The sequence below is a fragment of the Salmo salar genome, chromosome 26 (genome assembly GCF_965601325.2).
Source record: "Salmo salar chromosome 26, fSalSal1, whole genome shotgun sequence".
NCBI lineage: Eukaryota > Metazoa > Chordata > Actinopteri > Salmoniformes > Salmonidae > Salmo > Salmo salar.
The window spans coordinates 43,758,238-43,773,176 of NC_138316.1; the positions used below are offsets into that span (position 1 = coordinate 43,758,238).

General features: G+C 42.9%; 1 protein-coding gene across 1 annotated transcript in view; it reads right to left on the minus strand.

Annotated features, from left to right (window-relative positions):
* Positions 1-6,163: 6,163 nt before the first annotated feature.
* LOC106596840 (dual specificity mitogen-activated protein kinase kinase 5) overlaps positions 6,164-14,939 on the minus strand; it is a 176,332-nt gene continuing 167,556 nt past the window's right edge. The window contains exon 22 of the mRNA XM_045707997.2: positions 6,164-12,418. Coding sequence (XP_045563953.1) covers positions 12,311-12,418 — 108 coding nt within the window. The 3' untranslated portion in view covers positions 6,164-12,310. The remainder of the gene's footprint in view (positions 12,419-14,939) is intronic.

Genomic DNA, 14,939 nt, shown 5'->3' on the forward strand with positions numbered 1-14,939 from the left:
ATTCTTAAATTCTGCATTGAAAATGGACCGAATCCTAGATGAGCGGATAACTTGCCTCGGGCGGGACTGTCATATGCTGCTGCACACCCTCCCCCTCCCCTCTCTCCCCCTCTCTCAATACCCACCACCCACGAACCAAACTGTCAGTAAATGAAGCAAATTTGTTGAGCACACAGGACACGGTGAGAGCAGATTGCGTCTACAAACAGAGTGATATATTAGAGCAATAGGCTGAGGTTAGTGATGAAACCCAATACTGTAAGACCATATTAACTATTCATAACCTGATCAATGCCCCTCACTTAACCCCAGTAGGCCTTGTGCTGAGGTATCAATACCTTGCCGGGGCAGAAAGTTCAAGGAAAGGCATGCTAACTTTTCTTTTTAGTTTAAAATAACATTTCAACTATTTGCACATGTCGGCCTAAATACACAGGTGGAACAAAATGTGGGTACAGGCTGAATGACAGAAGTTTACGTTTTGTTTGAAATGTTATTTTTTTTAAAGTCATTTTCCAATTTGGTTTTTATTGTTTAAGGACTTACTAAAATTACCATTTGTTTGTTATTTTAAAATGCACATGTAGCCTGAATGCCTATATTCCCAACCTGGTCTGTCCTAAATGGACACTGATTCAAATGTAATTAATCAAACTGTCCGGGCCAAAATGTGAACAATTACCACAATCAAATAGGAGTTAATAACGTCCACAAACGCCCCCCAGCCAACCATTGCTAAGTAGACACCATTAAAGTAGAACATCTATGCTCTTTAAACCTAGCATAAATTAGCCTATACATAATATGTTGCCATTGACAACTACAATTTACATTATGGATAAGCTAGCTGCATATATAGCCTACGTAGGTCTAGATGAACTGAAAACAGTTATGCGCCAGATGTTTTGGGATTGACACCCTCTGTCTCGTAAAATAGATATCACGACCTTAAAACATCTATGGTTTCTTTATTAAAAAACAGATGTCAAAAGAAATTCTATCTATGTAGGCCTATTAAATAGCCATGCAAAACATTAGCCTATACTGAGCATATGGGCAATAATTCGTCTCTTCATAAATTTGGCTTGTTCAAATGTTATCAATCATTATTATGCTGATGAATATGAAAATAATTGTGAAAGTTGGACTTGTTTTTCTCTGCAATGCCCACGCACCATAGTCAGATAGCGAGGAAGACAGTCAGTTTAACTCCCTGCAATATTGATAGAAAAGGAAACATAAACCCGACCGGCTCCGTCGTGTCGTCTTTCACAATCAAACGGCTTTCCTGCAGCCCAATAATAATTACAATTTTATACTGTAATTATTCCTATGTTTTTAATTATTTAGACCACGGACTGAATACGCCATTGTCGCCGTTTATCCCGGAGAAACGTGAGCTCACGTGGCTCTCATTAAAGACCGGAGTTCAGCGCAGGTATACAGCACGAGAGCAGCGCTTTTAATTAGCGGATTCAGCGGTCATTATAGGCGAGCCCTTTATTACCGCTGGATACACATCAATGACATCTTTTCTCGAAGAGTAAATTACCTTGAGACTCATTTATATGCATTCAATTGTTTAAACAAACCTGCGCTACAATATTAATGCGTTCCCTGTTTAAGTCGGTAGAACTCCAAACTCTGTAGAGGTGAACGTAATGTAATATTTAATACGCGGGTAGATTGGTTATTGACAGTGACATTCTTTATTCTATCACTTTAATAACTAACTTTGCTACAACATAAGAGTAGGCTTTACCAAGTAGCCTGTATTCCAGTTTAGATGCATTATTGTAAAGTTTTTCTTCATAAACCAATGTGACCAAAATAAACTTAAATCCCAAATTTTGTCACAGCAAATGACAGACATGGTAACAACCTACACTAAAATGATAGTAAATAATGAATTAGGATGTGAGGGACATGTATATATAGACCAGAGTAGGCTAGGCTACTATTTGCACTCTATCATATATTGAAGTAGTCAACAACAGATAATAAACAGAGAGGAGTTGGGTAAAAGGGGCTTCGCCTATACCGGTATATGAATGAAGGCATTATTAGCAGGTAGCATCTCTCAGGGCGCTCCACGGTGGTTCAGAGTGCCTGTAGCCACATTGGAGGTGAGACATTATTAGCAGGTAGCATCTCTCAGGGCGCTCCACGGTGGTTCAGAGTGCCTGTAGCCACATTGGAGGTGAGACATTATTAGCAGGTAGCATCTCTCAGGGCGCTCCACGGTGGTTCAGAGTGCCTGTAGCCACATTGGAGGTGAGACATTATTAGCAGGTAGCATCTCTCAGGGCGCTCCACGGTGGTTCAGAGTGCCTGTAGCCACATTGGAGGTGAGACATTATTAGCAGGTAGCATCTCTCAGGGCGCTCCACGGTGGTTCAGAGTGCCTGTAGCCACATTGGAGGTGAGACATTATTAGCAGGTAGCATCTCTCAGGGCGCTCCACGGTGGTTCAGAGTGCCTATAGCCACATTGGAGGTGAGACATTATTAGCAGGTAGCATCTCTCAGGGCGCTCCACGGTGGTTCAGAGTGCCTGTAGCCACATTGGAGGTGAGACATTATTAGCAGGTAGCATCTTTCAGGGCGCTCCACGGTGGTTCAGAGTGCCTGTAGCCACATTGGAGGTGAGACATTATTAGCAGGTAGCATCTCTCAGGGCGCTCCACGGTGGTTCAGAGTGCCTATAGCCACATTGGAGGTGAGACATTATTAGCAGGTAGCATCTCTCAGGGCGCTCCACGGTGGTTCAGAGTGCCTATAGCCACATTGGAGGTGAGACATTATTAGCAGGTAGCATCTTTCAGGGCGCTCCACGGTGGTTCAGAGTGCCTATAGCCACATTGGAGGTGAGACATTATTAGCAGGTAGCATCTCTCAGGGCGCTCCACGGTGGTTCAGAGTGCCTATAGCCACATTGGAGGTGAGACATTATTAGCAGGTAGCATCTCTCAGGGCGCTCCACGGTGGTTCAGAGTGCCTGTAGCCACATTGGAGGTGAGACATTATTAGCAGGTAGCATCTCTCAGGGCGCTCCACGGTGGTTCAGAGTGCCTGTAGCCACATTGGAGGTGAGACATTATTAGCAGGTAGCATCTCTCAGGGCGCTCCACGGTGGTTCAGAGTGCCTATAGCCACATTGGAGGTGAGACATTATTAGCAGGTAGCATCTCTCAGGGCGCTCCACGGTGGTTCAGAGTGCCTGTAGCCACATTGGAGGTGAGACATTATTAGCAGGTAGCATATCTCAGGGCGCTCCACGGTGGTTCAGAGTGCCTGTAGCCACATTGGAGGTGAGATATCTTCAGAGGCTGGTGCGGCTCCATCTATGTTTTTGGTGCTAACCCGAAAAGTGACCACGTATATTTGACAACTTGGTTAAATGTAACATGAATTAATCTGAATAGACTATAATTCCATTAAAGTGATCAATTTATTCCGATTAATTAGAGGTCGCTGCTAAACCAGGCCTACACTTCGTAAAATTTAGAAATTACGCTAGGCAACATATGGCAATCTAAGCGTTGATCCATTTTATATTTTGACTAACATAGGCTGGTCCAATTTACACTCTGCTAAACTTGGAGTGAATCAGAATAAAACACAGTCTATTAATGCAAACGAGACATAGGTTCCAGTTTACTTACTGATACTACAGTTCTTACTGACACTAGTTACATGTTTTCTGATTGTCTATTAACATACACTGAACTAACTCTTATTTCAATCAAATCTACTTCTAGAGGCATTTCAAAATAACAAATAAAAGTAGGCTATATTAAACATTTCATTCAAGGTAAATAAGTCCTTTTGGTAAAAAGCCTTCATGGCCTTAAAGCAAGTTCCAAGTGGAAAAGATTGTCACATAAATCAAAAGTGCCTAATTCAGGAGAAGTTTAATAACAGAACCGATCGAGAGCGAATGTTCTATAATTAACAGTTGTATCAGCACCCTATAAAACCGTGACCCCTATACATTCCATTTTAGAAGCCAATCAATCCGCTTCTTACATATTGATCTCCCTGTGCTGATAGGCTACACTTAAATGGGCTCCCCGAGTCCGTTTGGTTTCAAGTGAAAAGAGCATTTCGATTACACTTTTTATTGGGAAAAGATTGCTCCAAGAGGAACGCGTTGAGTCGAAAATTAAACGGTGACATTTTAATTACTGGACATTGATAAAGGGATCCGGGTAATGGCGGAGCACAGCGCCGACGCCTATTGTCTGACCTGATGTGCTAATCAACTTGGACTGCTCTGTAAAAAGGTCACCCGGCGATACAATAAGGGCGCGTGCCTCGGTGGCAAATGGGAATATTAAGGCCCGGGATTGAGTAAAATGGAGACGCATCTCCAAACAAAACCCGGTCAATATCCCAACGGGGATGTTGATGGTAAAACGAGATTGAGCATCCACGCTTTCATCAGACAATAGGTCACATTTAACATCCCTATACATCATGTTTTACTCTTTCTATTTAGTACACAATTTGCATGGTATCAAATGTTCATTTCGAAGACTTTGTATCAATTTCCAAACAAGCCTAGAAAAAGGTAGGCTGTTTATCAAATTGATTATCTGCATGGGTACATTTGAATCCACACAAAATGGATAATCATCAGAGCAGAGAGAGGGAGTGGATAGTCACTTGAGACCTCATCAGTTGTGACCAACTCTACTAACAATCTATTACTGCACGACATCCCACTTTTATGCTGTGAAAAAACATGATTGGGTTGGATACTTACAGTACAGTCTACTTACTTACTTCTACCTTTGTGGTGGAGGGGCTTGAGTTCCTTAAAGACCCTGGTAACAAGGTCCTCCAGATGGTTGGTTGGATGTGGTTCTTTCTAAGGATCCCACCATGTATTAACTAGATCATGGATTCTCAAACTTTTTGGCTTCTTGACCCACCAATGACATTGTCTTTTGTGACCCAGGCGGAAAAATATACAGACTAAAAAATATAATTTTGTCAGTGAAGAGAATTGCACATTTCCTGCAGTTCTACACATTTAGTCATGGAGCTGAAGTAAAATGTTGCAGTTTTAAAGCCACATTTTTTGCAATTCTAGACATTTTGACATGGAGCTGAGAGAACATTTAGCAGTTACGCTAATATCCTGCAATTCTACACATTTTGACATGGAGCTGAGAGAACATTTAGTTACGCTAATATCCTGCAATTCTACACATTTTGACATGGAGCTGAGAGAACATTTAGTTACGCTAATATCCTGCAATTCTACACATTTTGACATGGCTAATGCTGTGTTCTTATGCTCAAACATAACAAAATCAATGGTGATTGTCTAGCTTTTATTTTGTTGATTGTAAGTTCTCAAAGGCCATAATTTTAAAATATATAGTCCATTATCTTTTCTGCATACTTTCTACTTGGTTTTAGTGGTTTAAATTTACACTTAAAACATTTTTCTATCACGAAAATGTATTTGTGGAATGCACAAAAAAGTCATTCCGCAACCCACCTGGACCCCTGCCTCGACCCAAAGTGGGTCCTGACCCACAGTTTGGGAACCACTGTGCTAGACTGTAATTATTGACAATATGCAAACACTTTCTTGTGGCCTTATTTTGTAATGGGGATGAAGATGATGAAGTTGATAAGTGGCTAGCTAACAGCTAGCTTGAGCCTCCACACACCTGGTTTCCCTGGTCGAACGTGGTTTAACGTCTCAAGAACAGTACCTCTTTGCAGGGCAGTGTTCCTAATATTCTTAGTCCAACAGGTACAGACCAAAACCAGCAGAGGGATGGCAAAACTACTCTGCCAACGTTCTGTCTTTGCAGGCAAAGACGCCCTCACTTCAGGTTGTGCTCAACCGTTAAAAAAAATGTTTTATTGGCATTTTCACCCAAGGGCATCTGTCTCAACCCGGTGCAAAAACAAAAAACACTGGCCGTTAGTAGTCTTGAAATGCCCAGGGTTAAAAATCGGACTCAGAGGGGAAAATACATCAACTTTAGTTTTATCCTGGAGTCACCCTGAGATGTGAACTCCTTCTGTGGTTTAGATTTACAAAAAGAAAAGAAAAAATCTAACATTTCCAAATAAAAACCCAAACTGAAATACAGACTGAACTTTAAAGGCCATAGTACAAAAAAAACACAACTAAATAGTTATTATGAAAAGTGAATCACTTTAATCCATGTCTCATTCATCAATTAATCCAGTTCACGAAACTATTCAAACTCAAAAGACATCCAATTTGCTACAGCTAGTTTGGACAGAATACTTTTCATGGTCATGGGTGACTGGGTACAGCTTATATTTTAAAACGCTCATGGTTATTGCAAAAACACGGGGCAATCTTTCAGTGAAGAGAGAATACATTATTGGTCGTAGAAATACAAGGACATTAAGATTTTTGTTATTGTTGATGCGGTTATATTATTGCACTCTCTTCCCCTGATCAAATGAATGAATGGTGATTTACATATCACATTGCACAACAACACATTTAACCAATTCAACTGGCATACTCAGACTGGGTGTTCACAGAAGGCCACTTAAACCACATTACGGCAAAGTCTGAGACAACTGTCTGAAAGGTTGTCACTACAGTGTCTAACAGAGTCTCTGCATACCAATAGCTTAAAAAAATCTGGGTCCGTATGTGTCAAGGGTCTCAGAGTAGGAGTGCTGATCTAGGATCAGGTCCCCCCAGTCCCTGTAATCTTACCGTTGGGATCTAAAAGGCAAAACGGGTCCTAAATCAGCACTCCTTCTCTGAGACGCTTAATGCAGAACCATCTATTAAAGCACTGGAGAGTGCTGCCAAACCTTTCATTGCTGGGAATCATTTGGAGAACAAAGTGAAGCAAATGTTTCCAGTGTACCATGTAAAATAAAACAGGAGTAAAAGCTGATTGTGCTGAACTGTGAATGACTCCTTTATCCGATTTCTCTTTAAATATAATCCCCTCACACACAGACAACTGGTCCAGGTTTCTCTATTGAAATATTCATTAAGAAAATGCAATACCGCCTGCACCAAGCAACCAAGGCATTAAAGTGGAACTGACAGCATTTTAACAACATGAAATCTTATTAAAATCCTGTTCATATAAACCCCCAGGAACAATTACACATTTTTTATATACATTTTTTACATTTTCTGACAAGCGAGCACTTAGATATGGTCATTTTCACATTTTTATAGAATGTTTGGGAATGACGTAGAGTAAGGCATGTGAAAATTCTATAGCAATATAGAGTGGGAAAGTGTCTGTGTGTTTGGACAATGAGTAGACACTGCTGTAAATAAAACCTATTAAAAACATCTGTCTCGTCCAGGACCGGAGTCTACACAGACTGGTGCGCCAATCAGAGCTACAGTAGGCCTTTATGCAAATAAGCAATTTGCCACAGGGCCCTGCCATCATTCACTATGAACTGGACTGTGTTTATACAGGCAGTAGGGCCTGCCATCATTCACTATGAACTGGACTGTGTGTATGTTTACAGGCAGTAGGGCCTGCCATCATTCACTATGAACTGGACTGTGTGTTTACAGGCAGTAGGGCCTGCCATCATTCACTATGAACTGGACTGTGTGTTTACAGGCAGTAGGGCCTGCCATCATTCACTATGAACTGGACTGTGTGTATGTTTACAGGCAGTAGGGCCTGCCATCATTCACTATGAACTGGACTGTGTTTATACAGGCAGTAGGGCCTGCCATCATTCACTATGAACTGGACTGTGTGTATGTTTACAGGCAGTAGGGCCTGCCATCATTCACTATGAACTGGACTGTGTGTTTACAGGCAGTAGGGCCTGCCATCATTCACTATGAACTGGACTGTGTGTATGTTTACAGGCAGTAGGGCCTGCCATCATTCACTATGAACTGGACTGTGTGTTTACAGGCAGTAGGGCCTGCCATCATTCACTATGAACTGGACTGTGTGTTTACAGGCAGTAGGGCCTGCCATCATTCACTATGAACTGGACTGTGTGTATGTTTACAGGCAGTAGCAACAGCGCGACTTTAGCTCATTAGAACACATTCGCCAAAAGCCACAAAATACACCTGAATTTAGTTCTGCAAATAAATGTATGTGAATACCACAGGAGTCTTCTTACATTTGGGATCTTTACAGTCCTTGATCAAACAACCATGAAAAGGTAGTCTCTCTCTACCTCAGTTATGCACATCAACAACAAGATCAACAACTAATGCTAGCCAGAGGGAGATGGCCTAAAATCTAACAAGAGACAGTAGATAAACCCTCTCAAATTATTTCAGCTGGTTGGCAGTCAGAATTGCACTGATAAACAAAAGGGAATTGTAGCCTGCTCACTGTTCTGCAGCCTGCCTGACAATGCATGCTTGTCCCAACCCAGGTTTTGACAACTGAATGGGAATTTGCCTGCCTGTCCATTTGATCGATGCCAAATACATTTGATTGACAACTAAGGGTGCGTTTGTAAATTACTTCCCGTGTGTTAGTGCACTCTGCATTCATACATTTGGAGCGTTGTCAGATTGTAAATTCCACACCGTTAAGTGCAGTGTGTGCTCTGGACGCTCTGGCCGAGGAGTAGGGATGATCCCAGCCTTCCTCAACGGCAGTCAAGCACCCAAGCTAACTGCCTACAGTTGGCTAGCTTGCTAGCTACTTCGACACAAATGAGAGAACATCTCACTCTGACCATTTTACGCACCCTAGCAAAGCTGGTTAGGCTGTTTTCATGTTATCTAGAGGGTTAGTGACTAACGTTAACTGTGCTGCTGGCAACAATTTAATGACGTTTTTGCTTACGTTTACTGACACGGTCATATTCATCAGTTGTTCTGCGCTCTGGCACTCAGACGAGTGCTATGACATCGGAGTAGACAGCCAGAATGAATTGACGAATGCAAGATATATGCTAACTGGATAACAGTCAGCATAGTTAGCTCAACATGGCTAGCTAGCTAGCAAAGCGATTCACATTTCTTGCTAGCTAACCAAATGACACCTGCATCTCTAACTGTAGCCACCAAAAAAGTGAGGGGAAAAAGTCGGTCTCTCACTCACCCAATGACTTGACATCTTCCCAATACCTCCCATAAGCTAGCTAGCTAACGTTTGGCTCGGTGCTTTTACCTTGCTAAATAAATAGCTACGCTAGCCTATTAGCCACATTATGACTGACTTGTGAGCACTGTCCTTGCTAGTTTGATTGTATTGACATTCCCAGCTGATTTTGTCCAAAATATTGAGTCATTGAAACAAACCAAGCATCCCGAATTGGGTGGAGGCAGCAAACAATGTACCAGGCCAGCTGCGATTTACAACCTGATAGCAATTTTTTGGGACTATATTAATCATGCATTGAACTGTATCCATTTATTCTGACAACAATGCCTTACTGTACGTCATGGATTTTCTTGTCAAATATAACCTATTTTTAAATCCTCTGACAAGTTGGTTTTGTAGCATAAACTGGGAATGGTATTTTTTTACTGATATGATTGTCTGTTTCATATCTGCAAAGTAGTTAAAATGCTGTCAGTTCCACGTTAAGAACAATCAAATGAAGTCAACGTTAAGGAGTATATTTGAGGGATAATATAAGTATGGTTATACAGGTGGTGGGCTAATAGAATCAACAACAAAAATCCGGTGCTCGTCTCCAAATTAACATAAATAAAAAATGGAAAGTACTTTAAGACTTTTCTCAAAGTTGTTGGTTCTTGTGAAGTTTGTTTGTGTTGCATCATTAACAGGTTTGGAAGAATGGAAGAGTAGAACTCCATGGCACTGAGTGGTGGAAGAGTCCCCACAATGTGGCCTGGTAAAGGTTAGGTCCCCAAGCAGTGCTTCTACTACTACTACTGCTACTACTACAGGGCTCTACGCTGACCTTTTTTTACAAGGAGCACGTGTGCACCGAAGTTGAAAAATTTAGCAGCACACAAGGAAATTGAAGAGCACAATAACAAATATTTGACGTAACAAGCCATTTTCTTTGTAGTAATGGTGCAAGCATGACTGTCATGAATCTGCGCTCAGTGTATTCTCCATGGCACTTAAGGGCTGCGGTACAGTGAAGCAATCATTGCAACAATTATCTAGATGATTTTCACACAGCAAAATATTTAGACACATATGTGAGCAAAATGGTTGCCCTGTATCACTACTATAACTACTACTGAGGCCATTATACACTACATGACCAAAAGTATGTGAACACCTGCTTGTCGAACATCTCATTCCAAAATCATGGCCATTAATATGGAGTTGGTCCCCCTTTTGCTGCTATAACAGCCTCCACTCTTCTGGGAAGGCTTTCCACTCGATGTTGGAACATTGCTGTGGGGACTTGCTTCCATTCAGCCACAAGAGCATTAGTGAGGTCAGGCAATGATATTGGGCGATTTAGGCCTGGCTCGCAGTCGGCGTTCTAATTTATCCCAAAGGTGTTCGATGAGGTTGAGGTCAGGGCTTTGTGCAGGCTAGTCAAGTTCTTCCACACCAATCTCAACAAACCATTTCTGTATGGACCTCGCTTTGTGCACGGGACATTGTCCTGTTGAAACAGGAAAGGGCCTTCCCCAAACTGTTGCCACAAAGTTGGAAGTACAGAATTGTCTAGAATGTCATTGTATTCTGTAGCGTTAAGATTTCCCTTCACTGGAACTAAGGGGCATAGCCCGAACCATAAAAAACAGCCCCATACCATTATTCCTCCACCAAAATTTACAGTTGACACTATGCATTGGGGCAGGTAGCGTTCTCCTGGCATCTGCCAAACCCAGATTTGTCTGTCGGACTGCCAGATGGTGAAGTGTGATTCATCACTCCAGAGAACGCGTTTCCACTGCTCCAGAGTCCAATGGCGGCAAGCTTTACACTACACCAGCCGACGCTTGTGTATGGCTGCTTGGCCATGGAAACCAATTTCATGAAGCTCGCGACAAACAGTTATTGTGCTGATGTTGCTTCCAGAGGCAGTTTGGAACTCGGCAGGGAGTGTTGCAACTGAGGACAGACGATTTTTACACTACGTGCTTCAGCACTTGGCGGTCCCATTTTGTGAACTTGTGTTGCCTACCACTTTGATGCTGAGCCGTTGTTGCTCCTAGACGTTTCCACTTCACAATAACAGCACTTACAGTTGACCAGGGCAGCTCTAGCAGGGCAGAAATTTGGCAAACTGCCTTGTTGGAAAGGTGGCATCCTATGACAGTGTCATGTTGAAATTCACTGAGCTCTTCTGTAAGGCCATTCTATTGCCAATGTTTGTCTATGGAGATTGCATGGCTGTGTGCTCGATTTTCTATACCGGCCTGCAACGGGTATGGCTGAAATAGCCAATTCCACTAATTTGAAGTGCTGTCCACATACTTTCGTATATATAGTGTATCTCGATGAGGTAAAGTAATGTCAAAGAAACATCATTGTAAAAACATTAGGCACACACACGGTTACTGCCGTACACACCGGCACACCTCGACATTCACTAGAAAGCTGCCAACAATAAAGCGTAACAGGTTATCCGAGCGTCATCCTGGAAAATAGCACTTCTTTGTTATTGTAAAGCCATTTGGGTTTTCAAGTCCCATCTCATCGTTAATCACTTACTCTGACATTCTGTCTAAAGTCTCTCTGAGTTAGAAATAACTAAGTAGGCAAACAGTCATGGAATAAGTCCCACACAATTGTAAATTGATTGATGAAGCAGCGTCAACACAGAGCCAGGTTTGGAGTGTAAGAGTCACTAGGATACACCATCAAGACATCAGTCAACGTGCTAAGGGCCCAGATAACAAAGTTCCACTTGCAATGAACGTTCAGTCGAAAAGATACAGTATCCTCTTGGCTTACTGAAGTTGGACGTACAGACGCCCTCTTTACACCATGGACGTCATCAATACGTTTTAGATATTTACTGTCCACTCCTGGTGTTCACGAATGGTCAAAGTCCAGAGAGATTGGGGCATGATATTAGGGCCAGGACGATACCAGTATCGCAATATTGTTTCTATGGCAAAAATGAAAACACAAAGCAGACCAAACGCTTTAGTCCTTTAAACACCTGCTGTATGTAAAATATTGTGAGCTATAGATAGAAAATAAATAAATGTGACTCTGGGTGACATCATAATGATGCTTTGTTTCCAACATTAGGGCAGTTTTCCTAACGAAGTTAAAAGCGCTTCGTGTTTTGTTTCTTTGCCACGATATTAACGAGTATAGAGATACTGGTACTTTCCTGGCCCTACATGATACCTTTGACCGCTAACTTCTCTGTGGTCTCCTGTGTTTACGGGGTCACATCTGTCCCTGAGCCTGGGCTCTCCTCTCCTCTAGGCAGCGACACACCCACATGGACACCACCTCCGCATTGCCATCGTCGTAAAGCAGGATGAAGGCATGGTCCTGTGTACAGAGAAGGTAGAGAAATGGAGAGAGATTAATAGTGTCTCAGGTATGGATCCAGTGATTAGAGTATACTGTACATAGGCCACGACCAATGGAACAGCCAATCTCTCAGAACATCTGGAAAAATTACCACATTGGTCAATAAAAACACACTGAACTAAAAATAATCCATTTTTTTCCCTCTTAGAAAGGAGATCAGTTCCGATCTCCTTTAGGATTTTTGTTTAAATTATTTTCAAGGACAGTCAGAATAGACGAGTGGGAGCGTCCACCAGAGCTGTTCCCAGAGAATTGAATGTTAATTTCTCTACCATAAGCCGCCTCCAAAATCGTTTTTGAGAATTCGGCAGTACGTCCTACCGGCCTCAACCGCAGACTACGTTTATGGCGTCGTGTCGGTGAGCGGTTTGCTGATGTCAACGTTGTGAACAGAGTGCCTCATTGTGGCGGTGGGGTTATGGTATGGGCAGGCATAAGCTACGGACAACGAACACAATTGCATTTTATCGCTAACAATTTGAATGCACAGAGATACCGTGATGAAATCCTGATGCCCATTGTCGTGCCATTCATCTGCTGCCATCACCTCATGTTTCAGCATGATAATGCATGACTCCATGTCACAAGGATCTGTACACAATTCCTGGAAGCTGAAAATGTCCCAGTTCTTCCATGGCCTGCATGCTCACCACACATGTCACCCATTTAGCATGTTTGGGATGGATTGATGTGTACGACAGTGTGTTCCAGTTCCCACCAATATCCAGAAACTTCGCACAGCCATTGAAGAGGACTGGGACAACATTCCACAGGCCACAATCAACAGCCTGATCAACTCTATGCGAAGGAGCTGTGTCGGGCTGCATGAGGCAAATGGTGGTCACACCAGATACTGACTGGTTTTCTGATCCACGCCCCTAACTTTTTTAAGGTATCTGTGACGAACAGATGCATACCTGTATTCCCAGTCATGTGAAATCCATAGATTAGGGCCTAATTAATTTATTTCAATTGACTGATTTCCTTCTATGAACTGTAACTCAGTAAAATCTTTGAAATTGTTGGTTTATATTTTGTTCAGTATACATACTTAATAACAAAGAGTGGCTAGAGTCTTTGACAATTTTTATGGCCTTCCTCTGACACCGCCGGGTTTGGAGGTCCTGGATGGCAGGGAGCTCGATCGCAGTGATGTACTGGGCCATACGCACTACCCTCCGTAGTGCCTTGTGGTCGGATGCCAAGCAGATGCCATACCAAGCGGTGATGCAGCCAGTCAAGATGCTCTCAATGGTGCAGCTGCAGAACATTTTGAGGATCTGAGGGCCCATGCCAAATCTTTTCAGCCTCCTGAGGGGGAAGAGGCGTTGTTGTGCCCTCTTCACGACTGTTGGTGTGTGTGGACCATGATCCTTAGCGATGTGGACGCCGAGGAACTTGCAGCTCTCAACCTGCACCCCTGCAGCCCCGTCGATGTGGATGGGTGCGTGCTTGGCCCTCCATTTCCTGTAGTCCACAATCAGCTCCTTTGTCTTGCTGACGTTGAGGGATAGGTTGTTGTCCAGGCACCACACTGCCAGGTGTCTGACCTCCTCCCTATAGGCTGTCTCATCGTTGTCGTTGATCAGGCCTACCACTATTATTCCATTTGCAAACTTAATGATGGTGTTGGGAGTCGTGAGAGGCCATACATTCGTGGGTGAACAGGGATTACAGGAGGGGACTAATCACGCACCCCTGAGGGGCCACCGTGTTGAGGGTCAGCGTGGCACTATGGTGTCACCAGAGAGACACATTCAGTCAGGACAATAACTGCTACACCAAGACTCCAGCACAAGGCTTCTCATAGTCAATCAACCAATGCTCAAACCATACAAACACCAAATGCATATAATCCTAACCATATAGAGTCCAACTAGCACTGAGGAGATGGTGACAGAGGTCACATGACGTGTGACACATCAGTGACAAGAGCACCATGCACTGATACAACCTCATTTGGAGAGCCATGTGTCGGTGATGACCTCCGCCGGTTCAAACAGGGGTCAAGGGTGAAAGTGGTGGGGGTTGTCACGGAGACGGGCCAACGGTGACTGACCGCTACATTTATTTGGTGTGTCGAGTAGAGGGACAATTAGATAAACGACCAAAGCCACCGCTCTTTAAATGGACTTGTCACCCCTGGTTTCCCTGACACAGGACCTTCACTAACAGGCACTAACAAACAGAGCACAGTGTTAATAAGAGTCCAATCTGGCCAAAAACAGGGGATATAAGGACCAGGGACCTTGTGTGGGGGACAATGAATTTAGCCAAATAAAAAATGAATGGAGGATGGATTACAGAGGGTAACATTGGAACAAGGACCTGATGGTGTTGAGGTGTTATATACAGTAAGTGTAGTTTGTATAAATACGTTATTTCAATATGTTTGGATTCTGTCAGATATTTTACGTTTAAAAGGCAATGTTCTGCAACCATATCCCAAGTTACACCCCTAAGATAGACGCATAACTGG